This window comes from Phascolarctos cinereus, unplaced genomic scaffold (assembly GCF_003287225.1).
Source record: "Phascolarctos cinereus isolate Bilbo 61053 unplaced genomic scaffold, phaCin_HiC Scaffold_4;HRSCAF=312, whole genome shotgun sequence".
In the NCBI taxonomy this organism is placed as follows: domain Eukaryota; kingdom Metazoa; phylum Chordata; class Mammalia; order Diprotodontia; family Phascolarctidae; genus Phascolarctos; species Phascolarctos cinereus.
Genome location: NW_027555847.1, coordinates 585,414,401 through 585,441,810, shown reverse-complemented (window position 1 = coordinate 585,441,810; position 27,410 = coordinate 585,414,401). Strand labels below are relative to the sequence as shown.

General features: G+C 36.9%; 2 protein-coding genes across 6 annotated transcripts in view; one reads left to right on the top strand and one right to left on the bottom strand.

Annotated features, from left to right (window-relative positions):
* Positions 1-458: 458 nt before the first annotated feature.
* Positions 459-8,064, top strand: RBM12B (RNA binding motif protein 12B). 2 transcript variants are annotated; one of them, XM_020972894.2, is made up of 3 exons: positions 459-639; positions 4,392-4,447; positions 5,107-8,064. In XM_020972894.2, exon 3 carries the CDS (start codon positions 5,135-5,137, stop codon positions 7,370-7,372), a length of 2,238 nt encoding a protein of 745 aa, XP_020828553.1. In that variant the 5' UTR covers positions 459-639; positions 4,392-4,447; positions 5,107-5,134; the 3' UTR covers positions 7,373-8,064. The 2 variants fall into 2 exon arrangements, with proteins under 2 accessions (XP_020828553.1, XP_078009786.1); XM_078153660.1 differs by having other exon boundaries at positions 4,392-8,064.
* Positions 8,065-10,337: 2,273 nt separating this feature from the next.
* The window catches only part of CIBAR1 (CBY1 interacting BAR domain containing 1), a 40,661-nt gene continuing 23,588 nt past the window's right edge, over positions 10,338-27,410 (bottom strand). For 2 of the 4 annotated variants that reach the window (XM_020972896.2, XM_020972899.2), the window contains exons 7-9: positions 19,904-20,017; positions 17,120-17,239; positions 10,338-11,496 (exon numbers count right to left, since the gene is read on the bottom strand). In XM_020972896.2, coding sequence (XP_020828555.1) covers positions 11,407-11,496; positions 17,120-17,239; positions 19,904-20,017 — 324 coding nt within the window. In that variant the 3' untranslated portion in view covers positions 10,338-11,406. The remainder of the gene's footprint in view (positions 11,497-17,119; positions 17,240-19,903; positions 20,018-27,410) is intronic. The other 2 variants (XM_020972898.2, XM_078153661.1) reach the window with 2 other exon arrangements.

The window sequence follows — 27,410 nt, the reverse complement described above, 5'->3', positions numbered from 1 at the left end:
TTCACCATTCCTCTCCTCTCATACCTTCCCTCTCCTGTCTCCTCCCCCACCCCGCTTTCTAGGTGGTTTTTACGTCTTCCCCCTTTAGATTGTAAGTATCTTGAAGGTACTGTCTTATGCCTTTCTTTCTATCACCAGAGTTAACCACAGTGCCTGGCACGTGGTAGACGCTTTATAAATGTTTGCGGATTAACTGACGTCTACTCTTTCGCTCCTTCTCCTTTCATTAAATTTCCGGGAGACCAAAATGCAGACACCCAGACTTGGCGCATGCGCAGGAGTCACGAAGAGGAAAGGGACAGATTTCCTCGAGTAAAAAGCGCTTTAACGAGTTCGGCGACCGAATGCGCATGCGCCTCAGGTTGCCCGGCGGAGAGGGGCGGGAGGCGGGGGAGAGCGCGAGCTCCGAGAAGGGAAGGCGCATGGGCAGACCAACTGCAAGTCGGTTTGTCTAGAGACCCCGGGGGGGAGGGGTAGGAGTCGCCGCCATTTTGTGGTAGGCTTGCTCCTCCGAGTTGGAGCTTTTTTTTTATAGCTCCCCTCCCCCCTTAAAATTTTTTTTTCCCCCCTCGGAAAGCGGTTGTGGTGCCGAAGGAGACCTCCCAAGCTCGGCTGGGGGCTTCAGACTCTGCAGCCGCGGTGTGTGTTTGTAACCGGGTTGTGGAAGAACTACGCTGCAGGCTCCAGGAATGGTGGGAGGGGTCCGGGCAAGTGGGGAGACTAGGGGGATGGGGGGGAAGAAGCGGGCCGAGGTCGAGGCCCGGGCCGAGGCAGGGCCCGCCTGCGCCGGAGGAGGAAGCGGCGGAAACAGCGGCGGCGGAGGCAGCAGCGGCAGCGGCGGCCGCGCAGGGAAGTAACCGCCGCCACTGCTGTGGGCAGCGCCCCCGACTCGAGCGCTGTGCCGTAGCGCCCGCGGCGGTCCTCCCGATCGCGGGCAGCCGCTGCCCGGCTCCCTCTCTCCACCTCTCCCTCCCCGCGCCCCCTCTCCGTGTTAACACCCTCCTCTGTGTTCGGGGGCCGTGGCTCCGACCCTCCGGCGTAGTGACGGTCGGGGGAGGCCCAGGCCCTCCTCGATTTCGGGGAGGGAGGAGGCGGCGGCGGCGGCCGCCGCGCGCCTCCTCTCGGCTCTCCGGAGTTAGGTAGGATGGAGGTAGCGGGCGACCTTGGCCGAGCCGCTGGGTAGGGGTGCTAGCCTCCCCGGGGAAAATGAGTGACTGAGTACCCTCGGGCCGGCCTGGGAGACGGACGGAGGCGCCTGCGAGGTCAGGCTTGAGTGACCCTGGGGGCTGGCCCCGGGCCTGGGGTCGGCGTCGGATCCCATCTGGCGACCTTGGCCTGGCGGGAACGAAGGAGCCGCTTGACTCTCTTGGGAATGTGGACGGACTCTAACGGCATTTGGCTCTAGAACCCGTGGTAACGGAGGCCCCTGGAGGATCCCCCCCTTTGAGGAGGATGGAGGATGTTGAGGGGAATCCCGTGCACCCCGTGGAATCCATCGTCTCCATTATTTTCTTGTGTCTATCGGAGACTAAGGCTCTGGGCAGTCAGTGGCTTTGGCGCTCAATTGAGGGAATCGTTCCCAAAGACACCCAGATAGGCAGTCCACCGATCCTAGAAACTAATTGAGAATGGCAAAGGAAGAGAGAGACCCGTAGAGTTGTTGAGAGTTTCTGAAGAGTTGTGGGATCAGTCACGTTTGATCCAAGAGCCCGAGAGGAAAATCGCGGTTTTAGTCGTCAATGTCTGGAAGTCAACTTACGGTGTTCTAGTTAAAGCAACGTAGATAGAGCGCAACTGATGCCAGTATTGAAGGGCTGTTTTTGCTTGTGTGTTTTTTGGCTCAAATTAGAGGAAGACTTTGTTAATTTTGTAGGACGAACTGGTGAAAGCATTTATGCATTTAGTGGTTGTGTAATCTCTATGTCTTCGTTGCAGTTGAGTATATTTTTAAGTGAACTTTTTTGTAACCTGACTCCACACTTCGTTTTCATTTAGCTCTGAAGGTTTTGGTTGTAGTTGACCAGTCTGTGTGTAACTCTACAAAAGTAGGCAAACTTAAATTTCTCTACCTATTTTTCATAGTACAGTTGAATGTGTCTTGTGTTACTGTCATTTTGTCTAATTTTTTTTTTGGTATGAGGGTAGACATAAACATGGAAACTTAATTTAAAGATGCAACTTGGTGGATTGACAAACTTTTGAAAGTTTGTCTTTGGGTGTGCTTGGTTAGTCTGCCAAACAGATTTTACTGCAGAGTGAAAAACTTGCCCTTTCCCCACTATCTCAAGACCAAAATGTTTTAATAAAAGAAATTGGAATGTTTGTAGCTATGGTGCTTCACTAGAATACCATCTTGGCCACTACCATTAAAAAAAAAAATCTCTGGTATAGTTCTGAAGTGGAATCATTAAGTGTTCACTGAAATACTTTGTTAAAATGACTTAGTGTTTTTAATATCGATGTCATTAGAGATGGTTTTAAACCTGACACTTTTGCCCCTAGTACCATATCCTTCAAAAAGCTTCAGCTTTTAATTTTCTTTAATGTCTGCAGGGAATATAAATTGCTGTAGGAAACTAATTGATTTTACTATATAATAGGCACATTTTTACCTTACTTGACCATATGGTATGTAGTTTATACAGTTTTCATCTGTTTTAATAATATAAAAAAAGTTTTCTGGACATTGTGCAGAGTAGGGAATTCTGTAGTTATGCTTAGAGCCAGTGCCAGAGAAGCTTGCTTAATAGTGTTTATAGCTACTTTCGGAGTGTTCTAGATACTGCTTTATAAAAAGAAAAGATTAGGAGTATTCCTGGCAGTTTTTTCTTGGTGGCTAGTATAGTTACAGTAAACTTCATTAATTTGAAATTAATCCTAATTCTAGACAAACACTGAGTTAAAGATTTGTTATGAAAATATTAAGGGTTGAGGGTTTGTTTAATCTGAAGTCAAATAGTTAAAAGCTTCAGTTTTTTTAAAAAATAAAGTTAATTACAGAAGAAGCCTATTTGTTTATTAAATAAGACTTGGTAAGACATTCAATTGGATATGACTTTTAGTTCTGCTTGACTTGCAAAGTAAGAAAACCACTTTTCTAAAAATACTCCATAATTTGAACTTTGACTAATTCAGACTGCCCTTCCTTCACTGAGAGTTAGTTTGGTGTAGTATAAAGTGCACTGGTTTTGGAATAGAAGGCCTGATTTAAATTCTGGCCCTGGCACTTATTTGTGTGACCATGGGAAAGTCACTTCAACCTGTTTGAGTCTCACTTTTCTGTAACATTCCATCTCTGTCTATGATGGGGATAAAAATACTTGTTCAACCTATCTTACAGAATTATTGTGAGGAATATTCTATGTAAAGTTGAAGTGATATATAAATGTAAAATATTCCAAATTAATGTGATGTTACTGTATTTCACTTGATTTTCTATAGTCTATTTAGAACTTTTTGTAAACAAGTGCAATTTAGTTGTTTTGAAATGAATTAAGATCATATTGTACAGATGCTTGCTGCTTTGTCTGACTGATTTGGTGGGTAACTGGTATGTAGTGGTTTTTTAGCTAATTAATTTTTCTTTTAACAGTAATTATCTGTGGGAGTTCTAGTCCATATTATGTTCCGGTTCAGTAAAAGCTTATTTGATTTTAGTGATGGTGAAGGAATTGTCTCAAGATTTTAATGAAGACTAGTTTGTTTTTTAGGAGATAGGTGTATGAAAGCTTGGTTCTGTCTGAAAGTTAGGCACAGTATATGCAGTGTGCACAAGTGTCACAGGTGGTGACACTTGGTCGGATTGGATTTGTGGTTTACTTGTGACAGAAGGATTTCAGGCATTGTCTTTTATGGTTTCCTTTCCTTAGTACTTTGAATGGTTTGGTTGTTGCTTTATTTTGCTTTGTTTTAAAAAGGAGGAAGGAAGAGGAGTTGAACATTAGTATAATCATATCGTGAGCTGGATTTTTGTTCCTTTCGTGGATGGAAGTAATGGAGGGTTTTCCTCCTAACAGCCTTGGAGCTCTTGAGTTTCATCTATTCGTTGTGGAACAGTTCATGATCAATTAATTTCAAGCATGTTTTCACCATTTGCTCACCTCAATTCTCATTTTATATTTTCTTTTCTACTTCTAAAATGGAATCAATCAGATTACTTAAAAAAAAAACTTAAGCAAAGACACAGTATGTGGCTTTTTGTGGAAGGAGACCTGATTTGCCCTTGGAACAAAGAAGAGTATTCCATAAAAATGTGCCCATAATTGTGGTTCCTTACAGTGCTTCACTGTTGTGTTATAGCCACGAAATGGACATTCTACAGTAATCTGGCATTGTTTAAGACAAAATACAGATGGAGCAGGCATTAATTATGTTTCATTTTCTTTCCACAGTTAAGTTGGTTTTACAGAATTATCAGGTCTTCGAGAAAAAAAAAATAAACAAACAGGTAAGCTGTCTAGAGCGTAATGCTTTTCACTGAGCCTTGTCAAAGATCATGGCTTTTCTCACAGAATTCTAGCCGGAAAAATAGAATTGTACACCTGGGTACTCATGGCTTCTGCTCTTTATGTCTGATCTACAGTGCGCCATTGCTAGGTAGTTTTACATTGGTGAGCAGAAATCATCCACTGATAGAACTTGTCTGAGAACAAAATTCATCTTGTTTGGTGAATTATTTTAATTCTAAAGTTTTTATTTTTGTCTTTTAATATTCTATCAGTTAAGACTTTTCAGTGTAAGAGAGATTTCTAAGTCAAACTAATAAGAGTTTGGTCTTGGTATGAAGCAGCAATTGGCAGGCTGGAGCCATGCCATGGAAGATTTGATTTTTTCCTTTTTTCTTTTTTCTTTTTTTGGCATTTGGATTGTGCAGGGCAGGTGATGTGGGACGTTTCTTTGAGGAAGAAGTTGTTTTTACTTTTTTTTAGTTGGGATAAAGTTCTTCCCATGATTTCTTAAGAATAAGATAGGATCACTGATTTGTGAACTTGAGTCTCGCTTTCATTCATAAATTGAATGAGACAGAAACTAGTAATTAAAGGTTTAGTTTGTGCTAAGATATTATAAAAGTAAGACTTGCTATTATGTGTACCTTTTTGTCTGCAGGTCATTATTGCTGTGGTTTGAGCTCAGCATGGCTGTAGTCATCCGTTTACAGGGGCTTCCTGTTATTGCGGGGCCTGTGGATATTCGTCACTTCTTCTCGGGATTGAATATTCCTGATGGAGGAGTGCATATAATTGGAGGAGAAATTGGGGAGGCTTTTATTATTTTTGCAACAGATGAAGATGCACGACGTGCCATGAGTCGGTCAGGAGGGTTTATCAAGGACTCCCCTGTAGAGCTTTTTCTTAGCAGCAAGACAGAAATGCAGAATACCATAGAAATGAAACGAAAAAGATTTGATCGTGGAGGAAGAGAACTGATATCGGGCTCCAAAAGACCTGGATCTAGTAGTTCTGGTGCATCAGGGGTTGGCAGCCTATCTAATTTAGTTGAGGCTATTAAGAAAGGAATAAATAAACCAGGCTATGATCCTACGGATGATCCAGAGGCTGGTTTTCATACCAATGGTACAAGACATGGTATTATGGGGCCAAGAAAAGAAACACGTACATTCAAATCAGATAACCGTTACTTATTTTTACGTGGTTTGCCATACTCAGCAACTGAAGATGAAGTACGTGCTTTCTTTCCTGGATTATGTGTGGATGGAGTCATTTTACTAAAACATCCAACTGGCAGAAATAATGGTGATTGCTTGGTAAAATTTGCTACGTCTCATGATGCTTTAGGAGGGCTTCAACGCCATAGACATTACATGGGCTCAAGGTTTGTTGAAGTTAGTCCGGCTTCAGAGCAGCAGTGGATTGACTGTGGCGGTAGTGTAGATATGAAGGATGAAATTCATTTCAGAAGTGAAGAGCGTTCTCCACAAAGAGGAATAAATGATGTACATTTGAAAAAACGATCGCGATCAAAATCTCCAAGAAGAGTGAAAAGACGCTCTCGTTCCCCTCACAAATACGGATTTTATGTTCACTTAAAAAATCTGTCACTAAGTGTTGAGAAGAGAGATATAAAAAATTTCTTTAGAGATACTGATCTGGCCAGTGACCAGATTAAATTTTTGTATAAGGATCAGAGAAGAACAGGATCTGCCTTTGTGATGTTTAAGACATTGAGAGACTATAATTCTGCTCTTGCCTTGCACAAATTTATATTATTTCATCGTCAAGTTCTTATTGATCCTATATCTAAAAAAACAATGCTGAAATTCATTGAATGTTATGAAAAGAAAAGATCAGGGTCAGTGGGGAGAGAACGACCTGGGCATATTCCGGAAAAAAGCTACCGGGAAGGACATTCTGGCCCAAAGCTGTGCATATATATAAGAAATTTTCCATTTGATGTCACTAAAGTTGAGGTGCAAAAGTTCTTTGCTGGGTTTTCTATTGATGAGGATGATGTTTACTTGCTTTATGATGACAAAGGAGTTGGTCTGGGAGAGGCATTGGTGAAATTTAAATCAGAAGAACAGGCGATGAAAGCTGAAAGTTTAAACCGACGAAGGTTCTTGGGAACAGAGGTATTATTAAGACTTATATCTGAGGAACAAATGCAGGAGTTTGGTGTGAATATTTCATCGATCCCAGGTGAGAAAATGCAAGATCATTCACAGACACGAGATAGAGATGAACATTCCCATTCAGTTGATACACAAGGACCATCTGTGCATTCATTCGGCCCTCCTGGAAAATTCCGGCATCCCCCAGAGGATTTTCGTCAGCAACCTGATAATTTCCGGCATCCTCCAGATGATTTCCGGCACCCTCCAGACAGACACCCTCCAGATGATTTCAGGCATCCTCCAGACAGACACCCTTCAGATGATTTCCGGCACCCTCCAGACAGACACCTTCCAGATGATTTCAGACAGCCGGATAATTTTAGACCACCACCTGATGATTTCATGTGCCCACCTGATGATTTCAGAGGTCCTCGTCCTTTCATGAATTTTGGCCCCCCTGAAGGTGAACCGTTCGGCAGGTTTGATTTTGGAAACAATAACATGGGAGGCTTTCCAGAGGGAAGATTTATGTCTGATCCAAATTTTAATTGTGGCTCAGGTAGAGTAACTCCTATTAAAATTATGAATCTTCCATTTAAAGCAAATGTCAATGAAATCTTGGACTTTTTCCATGGTTATGGAGTAATACCAGAATCAGTTTCAATACAGTATAATGAACAAGGATTACCATTAGGGGAGGCCATTGTTGCAATGGTAAACTATGATGAGGCTATGGCTGCTATTAATGACCTGAATGACAGACCAGTTGGCCCACGTAAAGTTAAACTAATTTTGCTCTAGAGGCTACTTATAAATTGAATCTCCCCCCCCACCCCCATTCCCCCCACAGTATTGGTGCAGCAAAATGCATTTGTATAAAAAAAAGTGTTTATTTTTAATTACCAAAAAACCCCAAACCTTTAATTTTGACAATTTCTGTGAACACAGCAAGTTGTAAATAGTGGAATGTTTAGATCTTTTTTTTATGTTTTTTTTTTTTGCGTGTGTGTGTGTGCAAATTGCCATCTAACTTTTTTAAATTTTCAGCTTCATTATGCTTTTATTCTTCGACAGTGGAAGATAGCACTAATTCTTAAAATGATTTATGTAAATTGCATAGTTTAACTTCAAAAATTGAAAAGTAGAGTTGTTATGTATTTGGGAAAAGGGAAATTTTAATACTTCCTTTCCATAGTCCATAGTATCTTTATACAGATGTTAAGGAAATGTTACATGATTGTTCAGGGATGACATTTTCAGTGCTTACCTGACTGTACAAATACAACTCCCTAACCACCACCTGGGATAATACTGTATTTAGTCCCATGTTAAAATATTTCAAAATGGACAGAATATAAACTTGAAAATTTCTTCTGTAAAAATCTTAGTACACTTGTTAAATTGTTTCATATGTTCACAGGGATTCTTAAAGTTTCCATGTTCATTACTTTACAGAATTAAAAAAAAATAAAGATACAGCTGAATGGACCAACTATTCAGTGTTTACTTGTGTTTGTATGAAGGGGGAAAACCCTACCAGTTTGTTTTTGGGGGGGATTTTTAATGAAAATGTTAAAACTTTACAAGTAAAATCAGATATTCATAGTGTATAACACTATTGTTCCTCACAATAATATCTGACAATATAAAATTTGTAAGATACCTTGATTTATTAACTACGGGCATGAATCTATGTATCAAAGTAATTAGGAACTCTCTGGATTTCTTTGTGAGGAAGAATAGACTGATCCAGAGTGGTCTCAGGGCTACACTGCAGTTAATCTAAGTCTGCATAGTTAGTATTTGTCATTTCTAGTTTCCAAACAGAAGGCTTTAGGTGTTACTGGTAGGTACCTTAGAGATTGTGGAATAATTTTTTATAGATATGAAATTAATACTCAAAAGAGGTGAAATAATTTGCATAAAATCACACAACTAGGAAATGGTATGGTTAGGACTTAATTCAGGAATTCAGAGCCATACTACAGCATACTGCTTCTCAAAGACTCAAATTACCATAGGCAAACATTAATAACTTATAAAATGAGATTTTATTAAAAAAAGCATTTTGAATATCTTATTGCATAACTTTGACAGTATTTCAAGTTTCTGCTACTTTTGAGAATTGGATTAATTGATGCATTTAATTTCAGCAGATATTAAAGTACTTTTGGGGAATTCTAGCATAGCAAATACATTATAGCATGTAATTCTAAAATACATATATTTTAAAGTTTGCTTTTACATTAGGCCTAGCAATTTCTGTAAGCAAAGAGAATGTCAAGTAAATTTCTGTATCAGTATCTGGACTGGTCAGTTGTACAAAAAATTTACCAGTAGGTTTCCAGCCTACAAACAAAATTGCTCTTCTTTTATTAGACTTATTTTTGATGGTGCCTACAATGTACTTCTACAGCTTATTTCCGTATTTTAATCATTTTAAAGTTCTCTTAAAATGAATCCCAGTTCTTTAAGTGTGACAGATTGAGTCACTTAACCTTTCTGGGACTCCTGTATCCTTATCTGGATAAGGGCGTTGGACTACATCATTTCTGAAGATCATTTTCAACTCTAAAGTTCTGTAATTGTAGTTTTCCTGTGGTTTTGTATATCAGGATTTCCTCTCCCACTATACTTTAATAAACAAGAAAATAAATTCAGTTTAGCTCAGAAATATTCAGTCGTATTCAAACCCAGCCCACCTGTATCTTGACATAGTGTAAGAAGCTAATAAATCTACTGAAGTGTACTTTGAAAAAAAAAGCCTGTTGAAAGTGGGAAACAGGTACACCAGTACACTAAGGAATTATGTCCAGTTAGCTTGTTTTTTCCCCCCAGTATTCTATTGCATGTCATAGACAATGACATGAACCTGTGGATTGGGAGGTAGTGATTGGGAGCCCTCAGTTAAATAGGAAGCAGGTGTTTTGTTACATGTGTGTTTTTAAACAAATGAACAAAAGTCATGTATTGATGGCACATTTATCCTTGTTTAGTGTGTCTAACAAATAGATCTTTTAGCCTGCAGTAATGAAGGCAGTGTACTCTTTGAGGTGACTATTAGGATTATTAAAATATAATTTACTAGGTTTTTTTTTAATCATTTAAGTTTCAGTGGCATTTGGTCTATATAACACAAGGGCTTTGCAAACTCTTAACTTGGCATCCTTGGGAAAAACTGATTTGAAAAGATACTAATTAGCTTTTAATTTTAGTAGTCCAGTGTAACTGTTATCCTGTTAGAAATGTTGAGAGCTGAAAAAGACTACTCATAACTAATTTTCTGAGGTAACCCTTTATCTTGAACCAGAATTAACATAAGCTGATTGGAAAAATAAATTGATCAAATTGTCAGCATTAGGAATTTTGAGGCACTAGTTTTGAAAAGAATGGAATAGCTTGATATAGCCTCAGATATTAAATAGGAAACTCGTTCACAGGGTTCTGAAATGCAGAATTCTTAAGTTCTTGATGTTAATGATATTTTTTAAAATGGAAGGTCATGTGGGGCAGAGGGAAGTAACTCTACTGTTTAGATATGTAGAAAAGAAAGCAATGTTATTTAGTAGAGTTCTGATAGAAGAGAACCTTCCATATGTAACTGGCTAACATATCTTTAGTACTACATACCAGATTATTTCAACTTTTTAACATCTTTATAGTAGCTAATTTACAGTGGTATTATTAAAAATATATGAATGATTATATACTAATTGCAATATTTAGAAGCAGTACCTTTATTAAAAATTAAATCACAAAACCAACATAGTTTCTGTAAAGTCTTTATTTTTATGTCTTGTGAATAGTTGGTTTTCTGGCATTCCAAAGGAAATAAATTTCACAATTAGCTTGTCTGAATCAATGAAATAATATGAAGATTATAAATGTTTTCCCAGAAGGAAATCCTGGAAGTGAAAAAATGTCACAGACATACCCCAAAATCCTATGATTCAAATGTCTCCAACTTGATTATTTCTGGGTATAAGAATCAGTAATTAATGAGAATAAATTTTAGTATTTAGAAATCCTAATACAATTTCAGACTTCCTTTTCCTAGTGGCTTGTGCCTCTCTATGGGGCATTATAGTAGGTTCTCTAAAGTCAGGATCACACATTGTAATAATTGCTATTTGAAATTCACAAAGGCTGCTCCATTTTTTCACCCTTTTAACAATCTTATCCCTTTCATGTTTCATGGAATATATAAAAATACAACCAATTTCCTTTGCCTTCTAATTTCTTGGCTTATTATGGGCTTTGACTATTAAGGTAGATCTGACTTGGCAAATAATAAGTAAAGCAACTGCATTTAAGTAATTTATGGAATGGTATTAATTTATCAGAATGATTCTGAAGGAATTTTAACTGATACAGTTTTTTTAATGAAGGCATGGAAACTGTTCCCTATATACAAAACCAAGAGAAAGTGATATAGTTCTTTTGGCAATTGTCATTTGTCTGTGTGATATGACAACATCTGAAAGACAGCTTTCAAGATAATCCAACAAATACCATAACCTTGGGTAAAAGAATGAATCTGGTGGTAGATCTTAAATTTTATTTTAGCTACTTAATTTTGGGACTACTGAAATTTAATTACATTCCATTCTGGGGATAATTCCTCAAAAGCCATTTGCTTTTTGAAACTTTAGATTCTTTGAAATATTTGTTAATGGTGTGTGTGTGTGTGTGTGTGTGTGTGTATATATATATATTATGTGTGTGTGTATACATATATTAGTTTCTTGTTGCCTAGTTTTAAAATTTTAACAATTGATGGTCTAAATTGAAGTTTTGATGATTTTGAGGGAAACTGTTAAAAAGCACATATAAAATTAATTTTCTTCCTCTGTAACTTCTAATTCATCATCATCCTCTTCGTCATCATCTTGTCGATCTTTTCTTATCCGACTGGTGGGAATCTGCTAAAAATGAAGTTTAACATAAATCATTTATTTTTTATCTGAATACTGATTAATCTTTTTTTCAGGATCCTTGAACTTTAAAAGGGTTGTAGCTCTTATAACTTAGTCTACAATAAAGTCATGTTTTGTGATGAAAAGGACTATGATACTATGATATGAAGCATGAAAAAATAAGATGAAGTTATATGACAGAGGACTTTACAGTGGGCTGTGGGGCAAAAGCATTAGTGCTGCCTTAGCCTGAAGAATACATGAAAGAGTTTGTAAAGATAAATACATTCTAAAAGGATGGATTAATTTTTGTTCTAATGAAATATTCTTGTAGAATCCAATACATTTAAAAATCACAGAAATAAAGTTTTTAAGCTGTTAAGCTTTTTTCTAAGCCCATAATTCATTACTGAAGACTTGAAAACACCATTTTCGGGGCAGCTAGGTGGCTCAATGGATAGAGCACCGGCCCTGAAGACAGGAGGACCTGAATTCAAATCTGGCCTCAGAGCAAACACTTAACATTTACTAGCTGTGTGACCCTGGGCAAGTCATTTAACCCCAATTGCCTAAAAAGGGGAAAAAAACCAAAAACTAAAACAAAAACCACCATTTTCATATATCAACAGAAGCAAACAAAACATTAAAGTTTCTAAGTAGAATTGTACCTTTGAAAAATTAATCTTATAGCACATCATTATAAATGTCAGTCAAAAGTTGTGTAATTGGGATAAATACTTTTTAAAATTAAAGTATCAGCATACCACCATGATAACCTGGATAAGCACAGAGATTAAAATAGGAGTGAATACTGACTTCAAAATCACTATCAAAGACCATCTTATTTTGTGCTTGTTTAGGTTACATGTAATTTAATTACTACATGTTCAAACTTTTTGTGATATTTTTAATATAAACTTAATAACCATCAGCAAATACAAACCTTCCAATTCACAAAGAAAAAGACCATATCATGAAGTCTTATCTTTCATCACTTAATTTTTTTTACCAAAAATACAAATTAACAAAGTTAATTGCTATATGAAACTTTATGTTCTTTTCCACTTAAAAAACATTTATATTTTGAGATAGGACCTGTGATTTTATTGGTATGGTTAACTCCCATGGAAACTCTACACATATATAGTTCCACATTTATAACATTAACTTAACTGCCTTCTAAATTTAAAATGCCCTTCAATATACCCTGTATATATCTTATTTGCATATTGGCTCCTCTGATAGCTCTTTGACAGCAAGGAACATACTTTGCTTTTCTTTGCAGCTCCACCACTTGGCATGTGAGCACTTAAAAAATGTTTGTTGACTTATCATTTTAGGGGTTGTCTGGAGTTCTCAGAGTATTAAGAGGTTAATCATCTACTGCCCATGAGGCAGGACTTTATCCCAGTTCTTCCTGTCTTTGAGTATGTCCCTCTATTTACTATGTCACAGTGGCTCTCAAAGCAATTTTTAAGAAATATTTAATGTTTTTTAATGTAAAAGACTTGATTCTAGAATAGAGAGCTCAAAGTGGCCCCCATCTGAACAGCCAGCCATCTGTCTTCCAGCTTTCCTACCTGGAGACCCAAATTTTAATAAACATTTACGTCTACCCTGTGTGGGGCTGTGTGCTTTGCACTGAGGATGAAGACAAATGAGAATAATTACTTATCCATCATGAGCTTTTATTCTACCCTGTATCTCAACTGAGGAATGAAACTGCAGAGGCATTACAAAATCTACTTCAAATTTGGGGGATGATTAACTCATATCGAAACTTTCATCTCTTTTCAGAAGCCCTAATCTACCCTAGACCCAATTTTCCTTGGCCCAGGAGTTGTTAACCTGTGTGGTTTTTTTTCTTCCACTTTGGTAATTTTCAGTAAAATTGGTTTTCTTTGTAATCACATGCATTTTATTTTGCTTTAAAAATTTATATTACATACACACAAACCTATAACATGAAAACATTTTATTATGTGTGTAGCTATTTTATATGTAAAATTTAAATTTTATTTTAAAAACATTCTGAGAAGGGATCCATAAGCTTCACCAGACTGCCTTAGGTGTCCGTGACACAAAAAAGGTTAAGAACCACTGTTAACAATACATTTCACTGGAAGATGTAATACCTCTTGGCCACTTCTATTATCAAATGTCCTTATATCCTCAAACTTTTTAATAAACATGGTTTCCACTTCTTTAACTAAGACCTGGCTTTCTCATATCTTTTGCAATACCCAAGTGGAACTCACTTGGGTGGGTGGGAATACTCTTTGCTCCCTAATGTAATTTCAGACCATAATTTTGTTTTTAATTTGAAAAAAATATCGATGCTTAAAAAAAAAATCACTGGCATTTCTCACTGAACCACAGCCACTGAGCAGTAAAGTTAAGTAAAACAAACCAACATCTTGATGTATTCTTGTACCTGCAAATCCATCATGCCTTTGAGTATAGAATTATGATTTTTATTGTAGTTCCTCTTAAGTCAAAATTGATCTCATGCCTTTCAGTGTTGTTTTCCTTTGTGTTAATTGTGTACATTGAATAAACAATTTTCTTGGCTCTGGTTACTTAGCTTTGAATCTGTTCATAAAGTTCTTCACAAACTTCTGAGTCCTTCCTGGCCATCATTTCTTATGGTACATTAATATTCCATTACATTCATATATCAGTAGTCAGTGATGTGATGAACCATTGATGAACTGATGAATACTCACTTTGTTTTTATTTTTTTTTGCAACTACAAAAGTGCTGCTATATACTCTAAATTTAAAAAAATAATAGGGCCGTTTCATCTAAATCCAGTCCTTTTAAAATCTATCCTTTAATAACCTAAAATCTTTTGATATTATGCAATTTGTATTTACTATTCTCCCCACTGCTGTGGCTGTCATCTACCAACTTCCAGGTGACAACATTTTTGGTGAGTTTGGTGGATGACTCATGGTTACCCTCATTCCTTGCCATATCCCTAGAGGCTTCACTATTGCTGTGAATGACTTATCTAAAAACTTGATCTCAATTTCAATGAATACCTTTTCCTCTCACCCACATCAAGGTTCAGGATCTCTTAGAATTGTACAGTCTCTGTAACGGCTTTGCAATTACATTTTGTTGATGATCACTCAATCCTTCCAATCTTTCCCTCTTAATTTCTAAATCTTCCATGCCCACAAAACTCCAAGCCACCAAGAAGTAAAAATAGCCTCAACTAGAAAGATTGGCCATCTGATGCCTCCATATTTCTGACTCCAGTTTTCCTCAAACTCAGCATTTTCATCTCTCATCCCAGAAGACGCATCTTTATTCCTTCAGGCAAATCACTTGATCCTATTCATTACTACCTCCTCCAGAATCTTCCTCTACCAGTGACAATCTCTCACTTGTCTTCATTATCTACTCCACTAGCTTCTTCCTATGTGCTTATAAACTTATTCATATCCTTCCCTCCTCCCCCAACCCTAAAACAACCTTTTCTTTAGATTTATATTTAGCTACTATCCTATTTCTCTCCTTCTCTTCATCACTAAACTTGTCAAAAACACTTCCTGAGCTCAGTGCTTCTACTTCCTTACTAGTTACTGTCTTCTTATAATAAGGCCTCTACTCCTATTATTCTACTGAAACTCCACTCAGATATCACTAATCATCTTTTTGCTAACAAAACTGAATGACCTTTTCCCATTCCTCAATCCTTGACATGTTATTTTTGACTAAATTGACAATTTTTTCATATTGGATAATTAAATTGGATATTTCACGGATGTATCAAACTCAACACGTGCAAAACAGAACTCAAAATCTTTCCCCCCAAAGCCTGCCCTTTAACAGATTTTCCTTATTTTTGTCAATGGGACCATGTTCTTTCACAGTCTCATAGGTTCATAACCTGGATGTCATTCTCAACTCGTATTCCCTCATTACACATGTCCAATCAGTTGCCAAAACTTGCTATTTCTACCTCTCTTGTATCCACCTCCAAACTACTTACACTGCTGCCACCTTAGTTCAGGCATTCATCACATCCTGCCTAGACTAACTGTAATGACATTCTAAGTAATATCTCTGCCTCAAGCCTATCTCATTCTAGTAGTCTGCTGCCAAAATGATTTTCCTTAGGTGTAGTCTTGACCATTGCATTCTCCTATTCAGACTCTAGTGGTTCTCTATTCTCTCTAGGAAAAACTGAAAACTGGCTTTTAAAGCCCTGACTCCAACCCATCTTTCTGGCCTTACTACACATTATTCTCCTTCCCACAAAGTTGGTCCAGCCTGGCTTGTATTCCTCGAAGACAAAACTCAACTTTCCATCTTCTGGCACCTTCGCACTGTTCCCCATGTCTAGAATGTACTTTTTCCATCTTTGCCTCAACAGAATCCCTTACTTCCTTTAAGGCTTAACTCAAGCACTTTCTACACAAAGCCTTTCCTGATCTATTGCTACGTAGTTCTCTTCTTTCCTAACTACCTTACATTTATTTTGTATCCTTTATAGACTTTTTTGTACATTTTTAGTTTTTTTTTTCTGTGTCCCCAGCACATTTATTGGCACATAGCAGGTGCTGAGCTTAATAAATGCTTGTTGATTTGTCTTCTCTTTTGGTTTCAGCAATACCATGCTCTTGTTCCTCCCTTTCTAACAGATCTTTCTCTGACTCCTTTGCCGATTCATCCTCTTCCCAGTTCCTTAATGTGAGTGTTCTACAAGAGTCTGTCCAGGGACCTCTTTCCTTCTTTCTTTGTAGACTTGAATTTAATTTACTTTTACATTTACTTCCTCTATTAGAAATTCCTATGAAGGTGACTCCCAAATCTTATGAGCTCCAGACACACAAGACTACATATCTAAGTTGATAAGGAGTTAAGATGTCATTTGGTGTAAACCCCTTTGATGCCCATTTTACAGATGAGAAAACAGGGACTGGGACGTAAAGTGGCAAAAGTAATAAGTGGCAGAGCTAAGATTTGAATGCAAATCCTCTGGCTCCAAATCCAGCACTCTTTCCACTGTATTATCCTACATCTAGAACTGTCTCGAGGTACACTACTTGGATGCCCACCATCACCTCAAACTCATTATATGCCAAACTGAGATGTTCTTTCTCCCTGCCCATGTTTCTCCTTTATTGTTTCTGTCTACAATACTACTATTCATCCAACGGTCAAAACCTTGGCATTATCTTTTCCTATGTTACATCTAATCAGTTAGCAAGTCGTGTTGATTCTACCACCATAATGTTTCACATTGTTGACTCCTTTATTTTCACTACTTCTACCTTAGTATTATCCTCATCAACTTGGCCCTATAACTATCCTTTATACTCCTGCTAGAGTATGCCTTGCCCTTTCAAAGTTATTTCTGAAAATTCAGAAATTTTCAGTGGCTCTGTATTACCTCTCATGTAAAGTTCAAAGTTATATTTTTTCAGTGAAGAAATGGAGGTTCTGAGAGGTTAAATGATTTGTCCAAAGTCATGCTGGTCATTTAACAGATATACTTTATGTAAACGATTAAGAATCAAATTTATAATATTAATTTTTTAAGGTTGGTAAAGTCCTTAAAATACTACCTCATTCCATTTTAATATCTAAAATTTTTACTGATTCTTTGGTTTTAGCTTACCTGTCCTGTTCCAGATACACACTTGGCAGAAATAGATCTCTGAAGAGGAGATTTTGAGTTTGCTCGAACAATATCTAAACGTGTTGAATAGTCAGGTGGATAAAGAGAGCTCCGAAAAATCTATTACAATGATAAAAAAATTTATACATGAAGATGAAAAGTTCCTCCTTAGTTAAGGAGATTCCTTAGTCTACTACTTTAGATAAAGGCATGAATGATGTATTTTTTTAAAAAGCTATCAACGCATTAGATTAAGACTTCATTTTTGAAAGATTAAGATTGAAGAATTATGCTTGAAGATCAGAATTATAAATGGTATAAGCATTTGTTAATTCAATTAATGTTCACTGAGCACCTACTATGTGCAAGAAATAAATCAGGCCTCATTAGGCGATACAGATTTGAGCAACATGGAGCTTTTTAGCAGGGGAAATAAGTACACAAATAACAGACTTATCCAAGAAATAACTAAATTTCATACTTCAAAGGCATCCCTTTAAGCCTGAAAGATTTAGGACACTAAAAATGAGTTGCTTTAAGAAGCAGGATAATAACCGCTGAACTCATTAATCTGAAAGCAAGCCAACTGAAAATAAAACAAAGGTTCAGGAAGGGTTTATTTATGGTAACTAGGTCCCCAACAGTCAAGGCAGGTTTGTGATATCTGAAGGTACATGCTAAGCACCGAATGGTTGATGCCTTTTTAACAGTGTGACTTTTGCAATTGTCAGTTTGGCTACTCTTGCTAATTTCGCTAAATGATATTGTGGAAATATTGAAGGAACTTCATAACTTTTGGCACAAAACTTATTCTAGCTGAGTAAATGAAGAAATAATTGATGGAGAGCTATGATTCAAAATTACAAATACATTAATCCACTAAAGTTTTACTGAAAATTAAGCTCCCTCATAATTAATTAAAATATTGACAGGAATTTTAACTTAGAAGCTAGAAAGCTTAAAACAAACACCACCTCGCCCCAAACCCAACTTTGTAATATAGTCATACGCAAACAATCAGATACGTACCCTTGCATTAGTTTGCTCTCTAGCCTCCTCTTGATTTTAGTTTATTGTTCAGTTAGCTTGAGACCCAACACAGTGGAGGGCAGGGAAACCTAAAGTCTGTCTTCTTGGATCCACTCATGGATAACTGGATTATTTATAAAACATTTTAGTGCTATCCTCTAAGTTCTGTCAGGGTTTATCTTTCCCTCCCCCAAAATGTACTTCCAATCCTGTAAATTTAATAAATCTAGATAGCTTTCAATGGGGATGCTTCCTCTGCCAATGCAGAGCAGCAAATGTTCTGCAATTAGTCTTAATATAAGAGTTTACTGGGGCCACTGAGAGTTTATGTAACCCTGGCTAAGTTTGCCAGTATATGTCAGAGGCAAGAGTTGGACCCTGGTGCTGTTTCTAAAATCTACCCTCTATCCATTCTACCATAACTATTAAGGTGCTCTTAGCAAAAATTTTTAAGCACGGGTATAACCTACCAAAAGGTTTGGCTAAAAGATAAAAGAAAACTCAACATTAAAGCAGTTCTATGAGAAACTCTTAAAAAAACCCAGTTTATTTTATTGAAGTTAAGGGTTATATATTGAAAGTATAGTTTATTTGAAACAGACACAGCGTGGATAAAAGGACACATATATCTTTGGAGAAACAAGATTTTTCGTTTGCCAAAATCATCTAGGTAAATTGTTAGTTCTGCTTTGCTTGTTGATAGCTTGGTTTCAGTGGAAATTTAGTTGCCATGTACTATTAACTAAGTAGTATTTATAAATATTCAAAAGAGACACTTCTAAAACAAGCCTAATTTTTGCAATCCTTCAAAAATGTAAGACAGCATGATGCAGTGGAAAGGGTGCTGGATTTGGAGTTAGAGGACCTGTATTCAAATCTTAGTTTGGCCATTGGATTCTGGGCAAGTCACTGTACCAAGAGTGCCATGGTTTTCTCATCTGTAAAATGAGGGGTTTGGGCTAGATGACCTCCAAGGTTCCCTCCAGCACAATCTATGATCAGTAATTCTACTAATGTGTGTAATGCATGGAATTGCTCCTTCTTTAGTAGAATGGCAAGTTACCCCATTGCCTGGCAGCCATCTTTTTGTAATTAATCCCTCTGAATTTACCTAGGGTGGTACTGACATGAAAGGTTTTTCTATCACGGGACCTGTGAGAACTCATTTCCATGCCAAAATGAGGAATGGGAGTAGAGGATTTTCACTTTTACTTTCCCATACAACAATACTGCCTTATTTATAAGTTTCACTTAGTAATTAATAATTGTAAAATCACTGCTAAGACTCAACCTAACCATCTACAATTTGAAAAGCAAAAATGACAAGGCATTTATCCTGCTTTTTACCTTATAAACAAGACCTACACTGCTAGATTCATTGGTAGAGTTCAAGTCTCTCTGATTACATGGAAAATTCAATGTTAATTTAACAAAATCTTTAGAGCCTGTATTTGACGCACTAGGCTAGGTGCTAAGGGAGATGCAGAGATGAACAAAACATCTGACACTAAGGAGGTTTCAATCTGGTGGGAGAAGCCATCTAAAATTAAAAACTATAAAGAGTTTGTAGTTCACGAGAGGTGCACAATTTAAGAATACAAAGAAAGAAGGGATGTGGGGTAGCAATGCTGTGATATGCAAATTATCATCACATCTACCATGCTTTTGTTTAAAACACTATAATCATCATGAAAATTTCAGTATACCTTCAGATTAATGAAAGAAATGGGCTTATGTATTAATAAATACTCTTACCTCTATATCTTCTTCTTCATCAATCTTCTGTATATTTTGGTAGGCAGCAGTGTAGACTTCTAAAGCTTTGCCATGGAATAGCATTTCAATTGTTATAAATTCTGAAAATATATTCTAAAAAGAGGAGTGGAATTTTATTCAATCATGTTAATCTACAATTATTAAAGCCAAATTTTGTTTCTTAAACATTTTGTGAAATACTGAGATGGTTGCTGAGAACACGTTGGGGAACTGGGATGATTTAAATGTTAACTTTTAAATTAGTATGGGAGCTGTCCGAATATTACCTCCACTTGCTATTCCTTTTATCTTTTGGTTTTGGTCAGCACTTCTACCTGTATCTAACAAAATGTTTTCAGCTGGCAATGAGAACACAAGCCAAATAAGAGGTACCACACTAATCTATGTACTCTGTTCCATGCCACATATGTAGAGTAGGGATTGTTTTATTCATTGCATTTGTATCTGTAGCACTTAGGACAGTGAGTGACACATAATGGTAGGCATTTAACAAATGCCTGCTGATTGTGTTACCTTAGGCAAGTCATATAACCTCTTACTTCATCTAGAATAATGGGATAATAATGTCTATAGTACCTACCTCCCAAGGTAACTGTGAAGTTCCAATGCAACAATCTTAAATTCCTAAGTTTAGCCCTTCACAATTTAAACTGAATATTAACTTTCCAAGCTTACTGACCATTACTCTTCTTCACACAATTCAAACTGGCCTACCTGCTAGTCCTAGAACTCAGTATTCCATCTCTTGTCTCTCATTGCTATTGTACAGACATGTACCCCATGCCTGGAACAGCACTTAGGTGGTGTAGTGAATAAAGCACTGGATTGCAGTGAGGACATCCTGAATTCAAATCGACCCTCAAACATTTACCAGCTGTGTGACCCTGGGTAAATCACTTAAAGTCTGTCTGTCTTAGTTTTCTCAACTGTAAAATGGGGATAATAATAGTATTTACCTCCCAGGGTTATTGTGAGGATCAAATGAGGCAATATTTGTAAAGCACTTGACACAGTGCCTGGCACACAGCTGGTATTCAATAATGCCTGTTCCCTTTGCTTCCCCTCCCTGGAATGCACTCTTTTTTTTATCTCTGCCTCGTAAGACTCTTTAGCTTTTTCCTTTATGGCATAGGTCATGCACTATTTTCTATAAGAGGCCTTTCCTGATTTCCCTAGTTCTTAGTGCCCTCTTCCTCTTCAGTTTATCCCACATACATTAAAATTTTTACATGCTACATTCCCCAGTAGAAAGGGGATCCATTAAGGATATAATATATAATAATATAATACAATATATAACATAATCCTTAAGGATAGGATTTGTTGGTCTTTGTATCTCCAGAGTTTGGCATTGTGCTTAGTAAATGCTGGCTGGATTGGGTTAAGGAAGCTACAAAGCTTAGATGAGATACAGCTCCTCAAGGAGCTTACAATCTGGTAGAAGGCTATGAAACATACAGATAAATATGATGCAAAATAATGCATAAATGAAGTGTAAAAGAAAGTGTTAATATGAGGGCCTAGCAAGGGGAAAGTCATTATTGACATGCGTGATCAAGAAGATGGAAGTTAAGTTGGGGTTTAAAGAATGTTTCTGACAGAAAATAAGTAGTCTTGTTGGCAGGATAGAGCACACAAATGGGAGCAGTATAAGTTGAAAAAGTCAGGATGGCCAGATTATGAGGGGTCACGAATGACTATCAAGTAAAGAAGTCTGAACTTGGTAGGCAATAAAGTGCCATTTAAGATTTTTGAGCAAAGGAGTGATGTGACCAGAACTGTGCATAAAGGCTGTGTGTTCAGTAAAATGGGGTCCACCTAGCTTGAAAAACATTGCCTTTTCATTCTAGGAAATTTTCATTTTGCATCAATGCAGACTTTAATTAATAGGATGAGATTATAAATACGGTAGGAGAGACTATATGCCTAGGGAGAACACATAATTATGATGATGTAGTATCTTCCAGATGTATAATCTGGAAATCTTCAAGATTTCAAAGTGGTTTACTGACCTACTGGAGGAGGAAGGAAGTTGGAAGGATTTTTAAAAAAGGAAACCATTTTACCACTTTGATAGGCTATAGCTTATAAGCAGTTCAGAGGTAGTACTCATAGCACTCTATTCTGGAGGCTGAGTAGTTCACATTTGATTTTTTTTCTTCTTTAGCCTGGCTGAGTTTTGATATTTATTAATTGTCTTGAGGTTCATTATCACCTGGTTCAGTTATAGAGCGCTAAAAAAATTAAGAGGGAAAACCTTTGGTCTAGCCTATTTTAGCAGAGAATCTAAATGCTTACCTAGAATAGGGATTCTCTAATCATTTATTGATGAAGAATTAATTTTGGTTTATTTAAAATCTTTTGATTTATAGTTTGTATTAAAATATTTAACATAAAAATTTCACTAATTAAAAACTCAACATTATGTATTCTCTCCCTGTTTGTTAAAGTTTGTTGTATAATTTATAAAAATGTTAGGCAGTCTTTCAGATAAATATTGCACATTGTTCTGTATTATGATTTAACTTCTTATGCTTGCAAATGTAAGGTGTGTGCGGCAGCTAGGTGGTGCAGTGGATAGAGCACTGGCTCTGGATTCAGGAAGACCTGAGTTCAAATGTGACCTCAGACATCAGACACTTGACACTTTCTAGCTGTGTGATCCTGGCCAAGTCACTTCACCCTATTCCCTCCCCCCCCCCAAAAGTAAGATGTAGTTAATGCAGCTTTCCTGTCACTTATATTTACTTTGATACTTTCACATATTAGAAAAATTGCCTATTCTAAATAGTTGCAAGAGCCAAAAACTACTCTACTATGGAGTGCAATTTTATGTCATTAAAAAGACAAACATGGTTTTCTCAATAATATCATATGTTATAGTCATGAATACTAACTATAGTAATTTGAAATCCTGCTGTCTTATCAGCAAATATTGAATGGTCAGTAACAATTGAAGACAACTGCCCCTCTATGGTATTGTACCTAATGTGAGCCAATTAACGACCTCAGGCAGTGCGTGTTTGCACTGCATAGTCCCACAAATAAGCACTTACAGCTATGAATTTCAGTTGTCTGTCATTTTAAATAGCTGCTTCGTTTTAAAGATATTTCTTGTTGAGAGTAAATACTGACCCCATTTTTTCTGCTATCTGCCATTATCAACAGTGATGACTGCAATGGGTGTGAAACTACTGACTGGCTCTAACACTTCAGTGCCTAAGTTCAAAATCTAGCTACAGCAGGCTCTCCTACCACACCAACCTAGCTTTCTCCATCCAGTATCACCTAGCAAGTCAAATGGCAGTCAGAAACAAAACCCAGAAGTCCTCCTATTGAATAAAAGAATCCTACCTTTCCAGAATTCGTACACCTTGACCCTTTCCCTTCATGCACTACGTGACACTGACTTCCTTGCTCTTCCTCATATATGACATTCTATGCCTGAATTCTCTTCCTCTTCATCTTTGCCTCCTGGACTCCCTAGTATCCTTCAAGTCTCAGCTAAAAACCTACCAGCTAGTGGCTTTCCTTTGTGATTATCTTTAATTTTCATACACACACACACGCACACACACACACACACACACACATCTGTAGATCTTGTTTGTACATAGTTGTTTGCATGTTGCATTCTCCATTAGATTTTGAGTTCCTATGAGGTAGGGACCATCTTTTGCCTCTCTTTGTATCCCTAGTGCTTTAATATAAATGCTTGTTGACTTGACTTAGGGGTTGGAAAGGGCTTTAGAGATCATCTAGTTTCAACTCTATCCACCCAATGCTTCAAACTTCCTTAAAATATCACTGCCAAATGTTTGGCCAGCCTCCACTTGAATATGTGTAATGACAGGGACTCATTACATCAAAAGAAAGTCTATTCCATTTTTAGATAACTGGTGGTTTTAAAATCTGTCCTTCTAATAAGCTGAAATTCACCTCCTTCTAACTTTTATCCTTGATCCTAGTTTTGCCCTCACAATAGAATGTTTATTCCATCTTCCACAAGACAACTCCTCACATATTTGAAGATAGCTATTATATATCTCTTTCTTCTCTCTTTTCCTAACCCATAATAAATTCTCTCCAGGCTAAGTAGGTCCTTTAACAAATACTCAAATAACGTGATTTTGAGCCACTTCACTATTCTGACTATCCTCTTCTGGACACACTCTAATGGCCTCCAAAACCAAACACAACAAAGAGTATGATTCTCCTACTTCTGTTCTATTAACATATCCACAGATTGGAAGATATTAGGTCAGAGTAGCTTACCTCACAAGTTGCCTCTTCCTCAAACTGTTTTCTGTGGCCCCAGTGAGAGGCTTATTTTCCCATGCTCACCACAAGGGCACAGACAGAACTCCTAAGGACCAGGGTGAAGATGTCAGATAGAGAGGAAATAACTAACATGTCAGAACACTTTTTGCCTTAGGAAGCCACCAAGTCCCACCCAGCTGAGTCTTTGCCCTTCACATCCTTCCTCTAATGCCTCAAGCACCTGTTCCTACTAACATAGTTCTTCTCTCTTCTACCTAACTAAACAAGTATCTTCTATTACTCCCTCAAACATGACAATATTATTTACCCCTCCTCACCCCAAATTTAGGTGACTCTAATACTCTGTCTCCAGTTTCCTAACCTTAACCCTAACCAGAATAATCTCAAGGCTTCAGGCAAGTGAAAATTTGAGAATCACTGTTACTATAAAACCTTGGCAATCTTCCATTTGTCTACATTATATCAGAGTTGATTTATACATTCTTGATGATACTGGGGGTAGGGAAATACTATTGTTTTTTCACTCAGCTGTAATTCAGATTTGATAAATTTAGCTTTCTGTAGCTTCCACAGAAGACTTAATCCAGTGTATATCTGTGGCATGGAAATAGCTTCATATTTGAAAAGACTATGTGCCTGCAGAGCCTTGACAAACCCTCTGGCAGGTCATATGGTAAACTGGAATGTTCTTTCCGGTCACTTCCATCTCTCAATCATGGTGCTACAGTTCCAAGTGCAGCCCACTAGGGACTATTTGTCTGTGATCCAAGGACTAGCCTACTTAAGTCCTGAGAGGCTCATTCCCATAAGGATGACCACCAGGTAATGAGTCTTTTCAACCACTGCAACTTGAGAAATATAGAGAAGCTGGGAGCTGTCTTTGAAAGGATACCTAGATGAAATCAAAGATCTTTTGTTGTATCAAGGTATATTTTATTAAAAAACTGAACAAAAACATTTTCTGCTAGATTGTAAGATTACAGCGATGGTAAATCTGCATATTTTTCCAGGACCTGCTTGGGAATACTTATACTTGGGCAGTTTCTTGAGCACTTACCATCTCCCCATGTATAGACTGGGGAAATCCATAGGAAGAACCTATATAATTTTAGTCTTGGAGATCACTCAAAAGATCTCAAATGACAGGCTGGAGACCCCAGACCTTGGATAGTGTCACTGTTTAAGTTTAAATATAATTTTAACATTATATTTTATAGTTAATACATGAAATTGGTCACTTGTATACATCTACATTTTATATAAACTTTTGTCTTTCTATGCATAGGTAAACATAGGCCCCAAAATATAAACATTTTTCTGTTGCATAAAATAACTTATAGGGCTTGTAAGCAGAGGAGGATGATCTATTTAGTCTCTAAGACAGAATAAAAAGAAAGCAATTATTTTCAAATTCTGTTGTATTAACTGACAAAATCCTCAGCAACACTGAACACTTTTAAGATACAAGAACAGACTTATATGAAGCAGGATATGCAATTAAGTAGAGCAAAAATATTTTAAAAAATATAATACAACTTAGCGTTTATTCTTGGAAATACCTCTCTTTTCTCTGGGATGTCACTTGTGTGTACAATCAAAATTTAGAAGATAAGTTTTAGTTGAAAATTTTAAACTTTAAAAAGTCAAAGAACACTGTAGGTTTATACTTCTGGCTCTACATTTTGAATATGTGTGGAAATAAAGTTAACTGAGCATTTCCACATTAGTGGAAGTTAACTCTGCTAAAGGTTACACAAATGTTATTATTATGCACAAGGTACATAACTTGAGTTATTTATGAGTAATTAGTATTTTCATATGCAAAAACTAGTATTATTTTTATGTTCATGCTTTATACATACTTTGACACTGTTGAATCAATGGATCATGTAAAATGTAATCTGCAGTTGTAAATATCATCTAGAGGCCTGCTAAATTATACTTACATTGTTACATGTTGGAAGTGACCTACACTGCCAACATTTGCAAAGACATGCAAACTCAAGTCATTTTATTCACCATGAGGTACAAAGTTTTGGCTTGTCCTGGATGCATGGTGGGAAATCCATTACATTTCTACAGTTACTGATTAAAGCACTACATTAAAACTTTAATATATTTCTTTAAAACATTATAGAATCGATGAGTCTTTTCATAAAGGGCATAGACAGAAATGCCTTCTATTCATTTCCCAAGCTTAAGGACAGACACAGTGGCTACATCCCTAGTTATGTATAGTGGCCAGCAGGACAACTCTCCCTCATGAATAACATATTTTCCTAAATATAGGCTGCACCTCTCTAAAATGAGATCTCTTTGAAAGTTTTAAAAATGCACACTGAAAAATAATTGCATAAAGTTACCATATTAAAATGTTTACTTAAAATTATTTCTTTCAAGTCATCAAATAAAGATGTTTAGGGTATTTTTATTACTACTGTTCTCTTAATCTGTCATTTTGATTATTGTCCCTTTGTTTCCAATTCTTCTTAAAATGATGACTGCATAAAAGGTAGTAATAGGTTATACTTAGGTTATGTACAACACAGATTTTAAGGAAAAAAGTAAACCCTATATTCAGACCAATCCATAACCATAACCATTTTTTTCCTTTGTAAGGAGAGTCTTACAAAAAAAACCACACAGGGATATGATTAATTTGCCTTAGAAAATCCAAGGTAAGGACATTCTTGTACCTTGGCTGCTCTTATTTTAGGCTATAATAAGATTCTGCACAGGTAACAGAGTCAGCCACAGCAGCAATGTGAAGAGGTAAAGGAAATAATGTATCTAGAAGGGAAACTACAGATGTTGCCTCCTATAGTCTCTAGCGTAGGACTAAGATTAAACTACTCAAGAGAACTTATTCAACTCTTAAATACATCAACAGATGGAGATCTTATGTCTTCCTTGATAACAAGTCTCTCTTTAAATTGTTTCACGAGTTGGTAACCTTATCTTACCTAAATTTCAAGTTAAAATTTAAGCCTATTTCTTGGAGAGGGAAAAACCCTTCTTATGTTAACTTTTCAAATATTTTAAAACCATTATTAAATTTTACTTCTGCATTTTTTTTACCCAATTCTCTATAATCACTTGATTATAGTAATCTTTACAGGAGGCATTCTGCTCTCCCTATTTCCCAAGCAAGTCCTTGAAAAATATGCAGATTTACCATCACTATAATCTTATAATCTAGCAGAAA

Coding starts and splice junctions, on each gene's coding strand:
- RBM12B (XM_020972894.2), top strand. CDS start 5,135: ATGGCTGTAGTCATCCGTTTACAGGGGCTTCCTGTTATTGCGGGGCCT.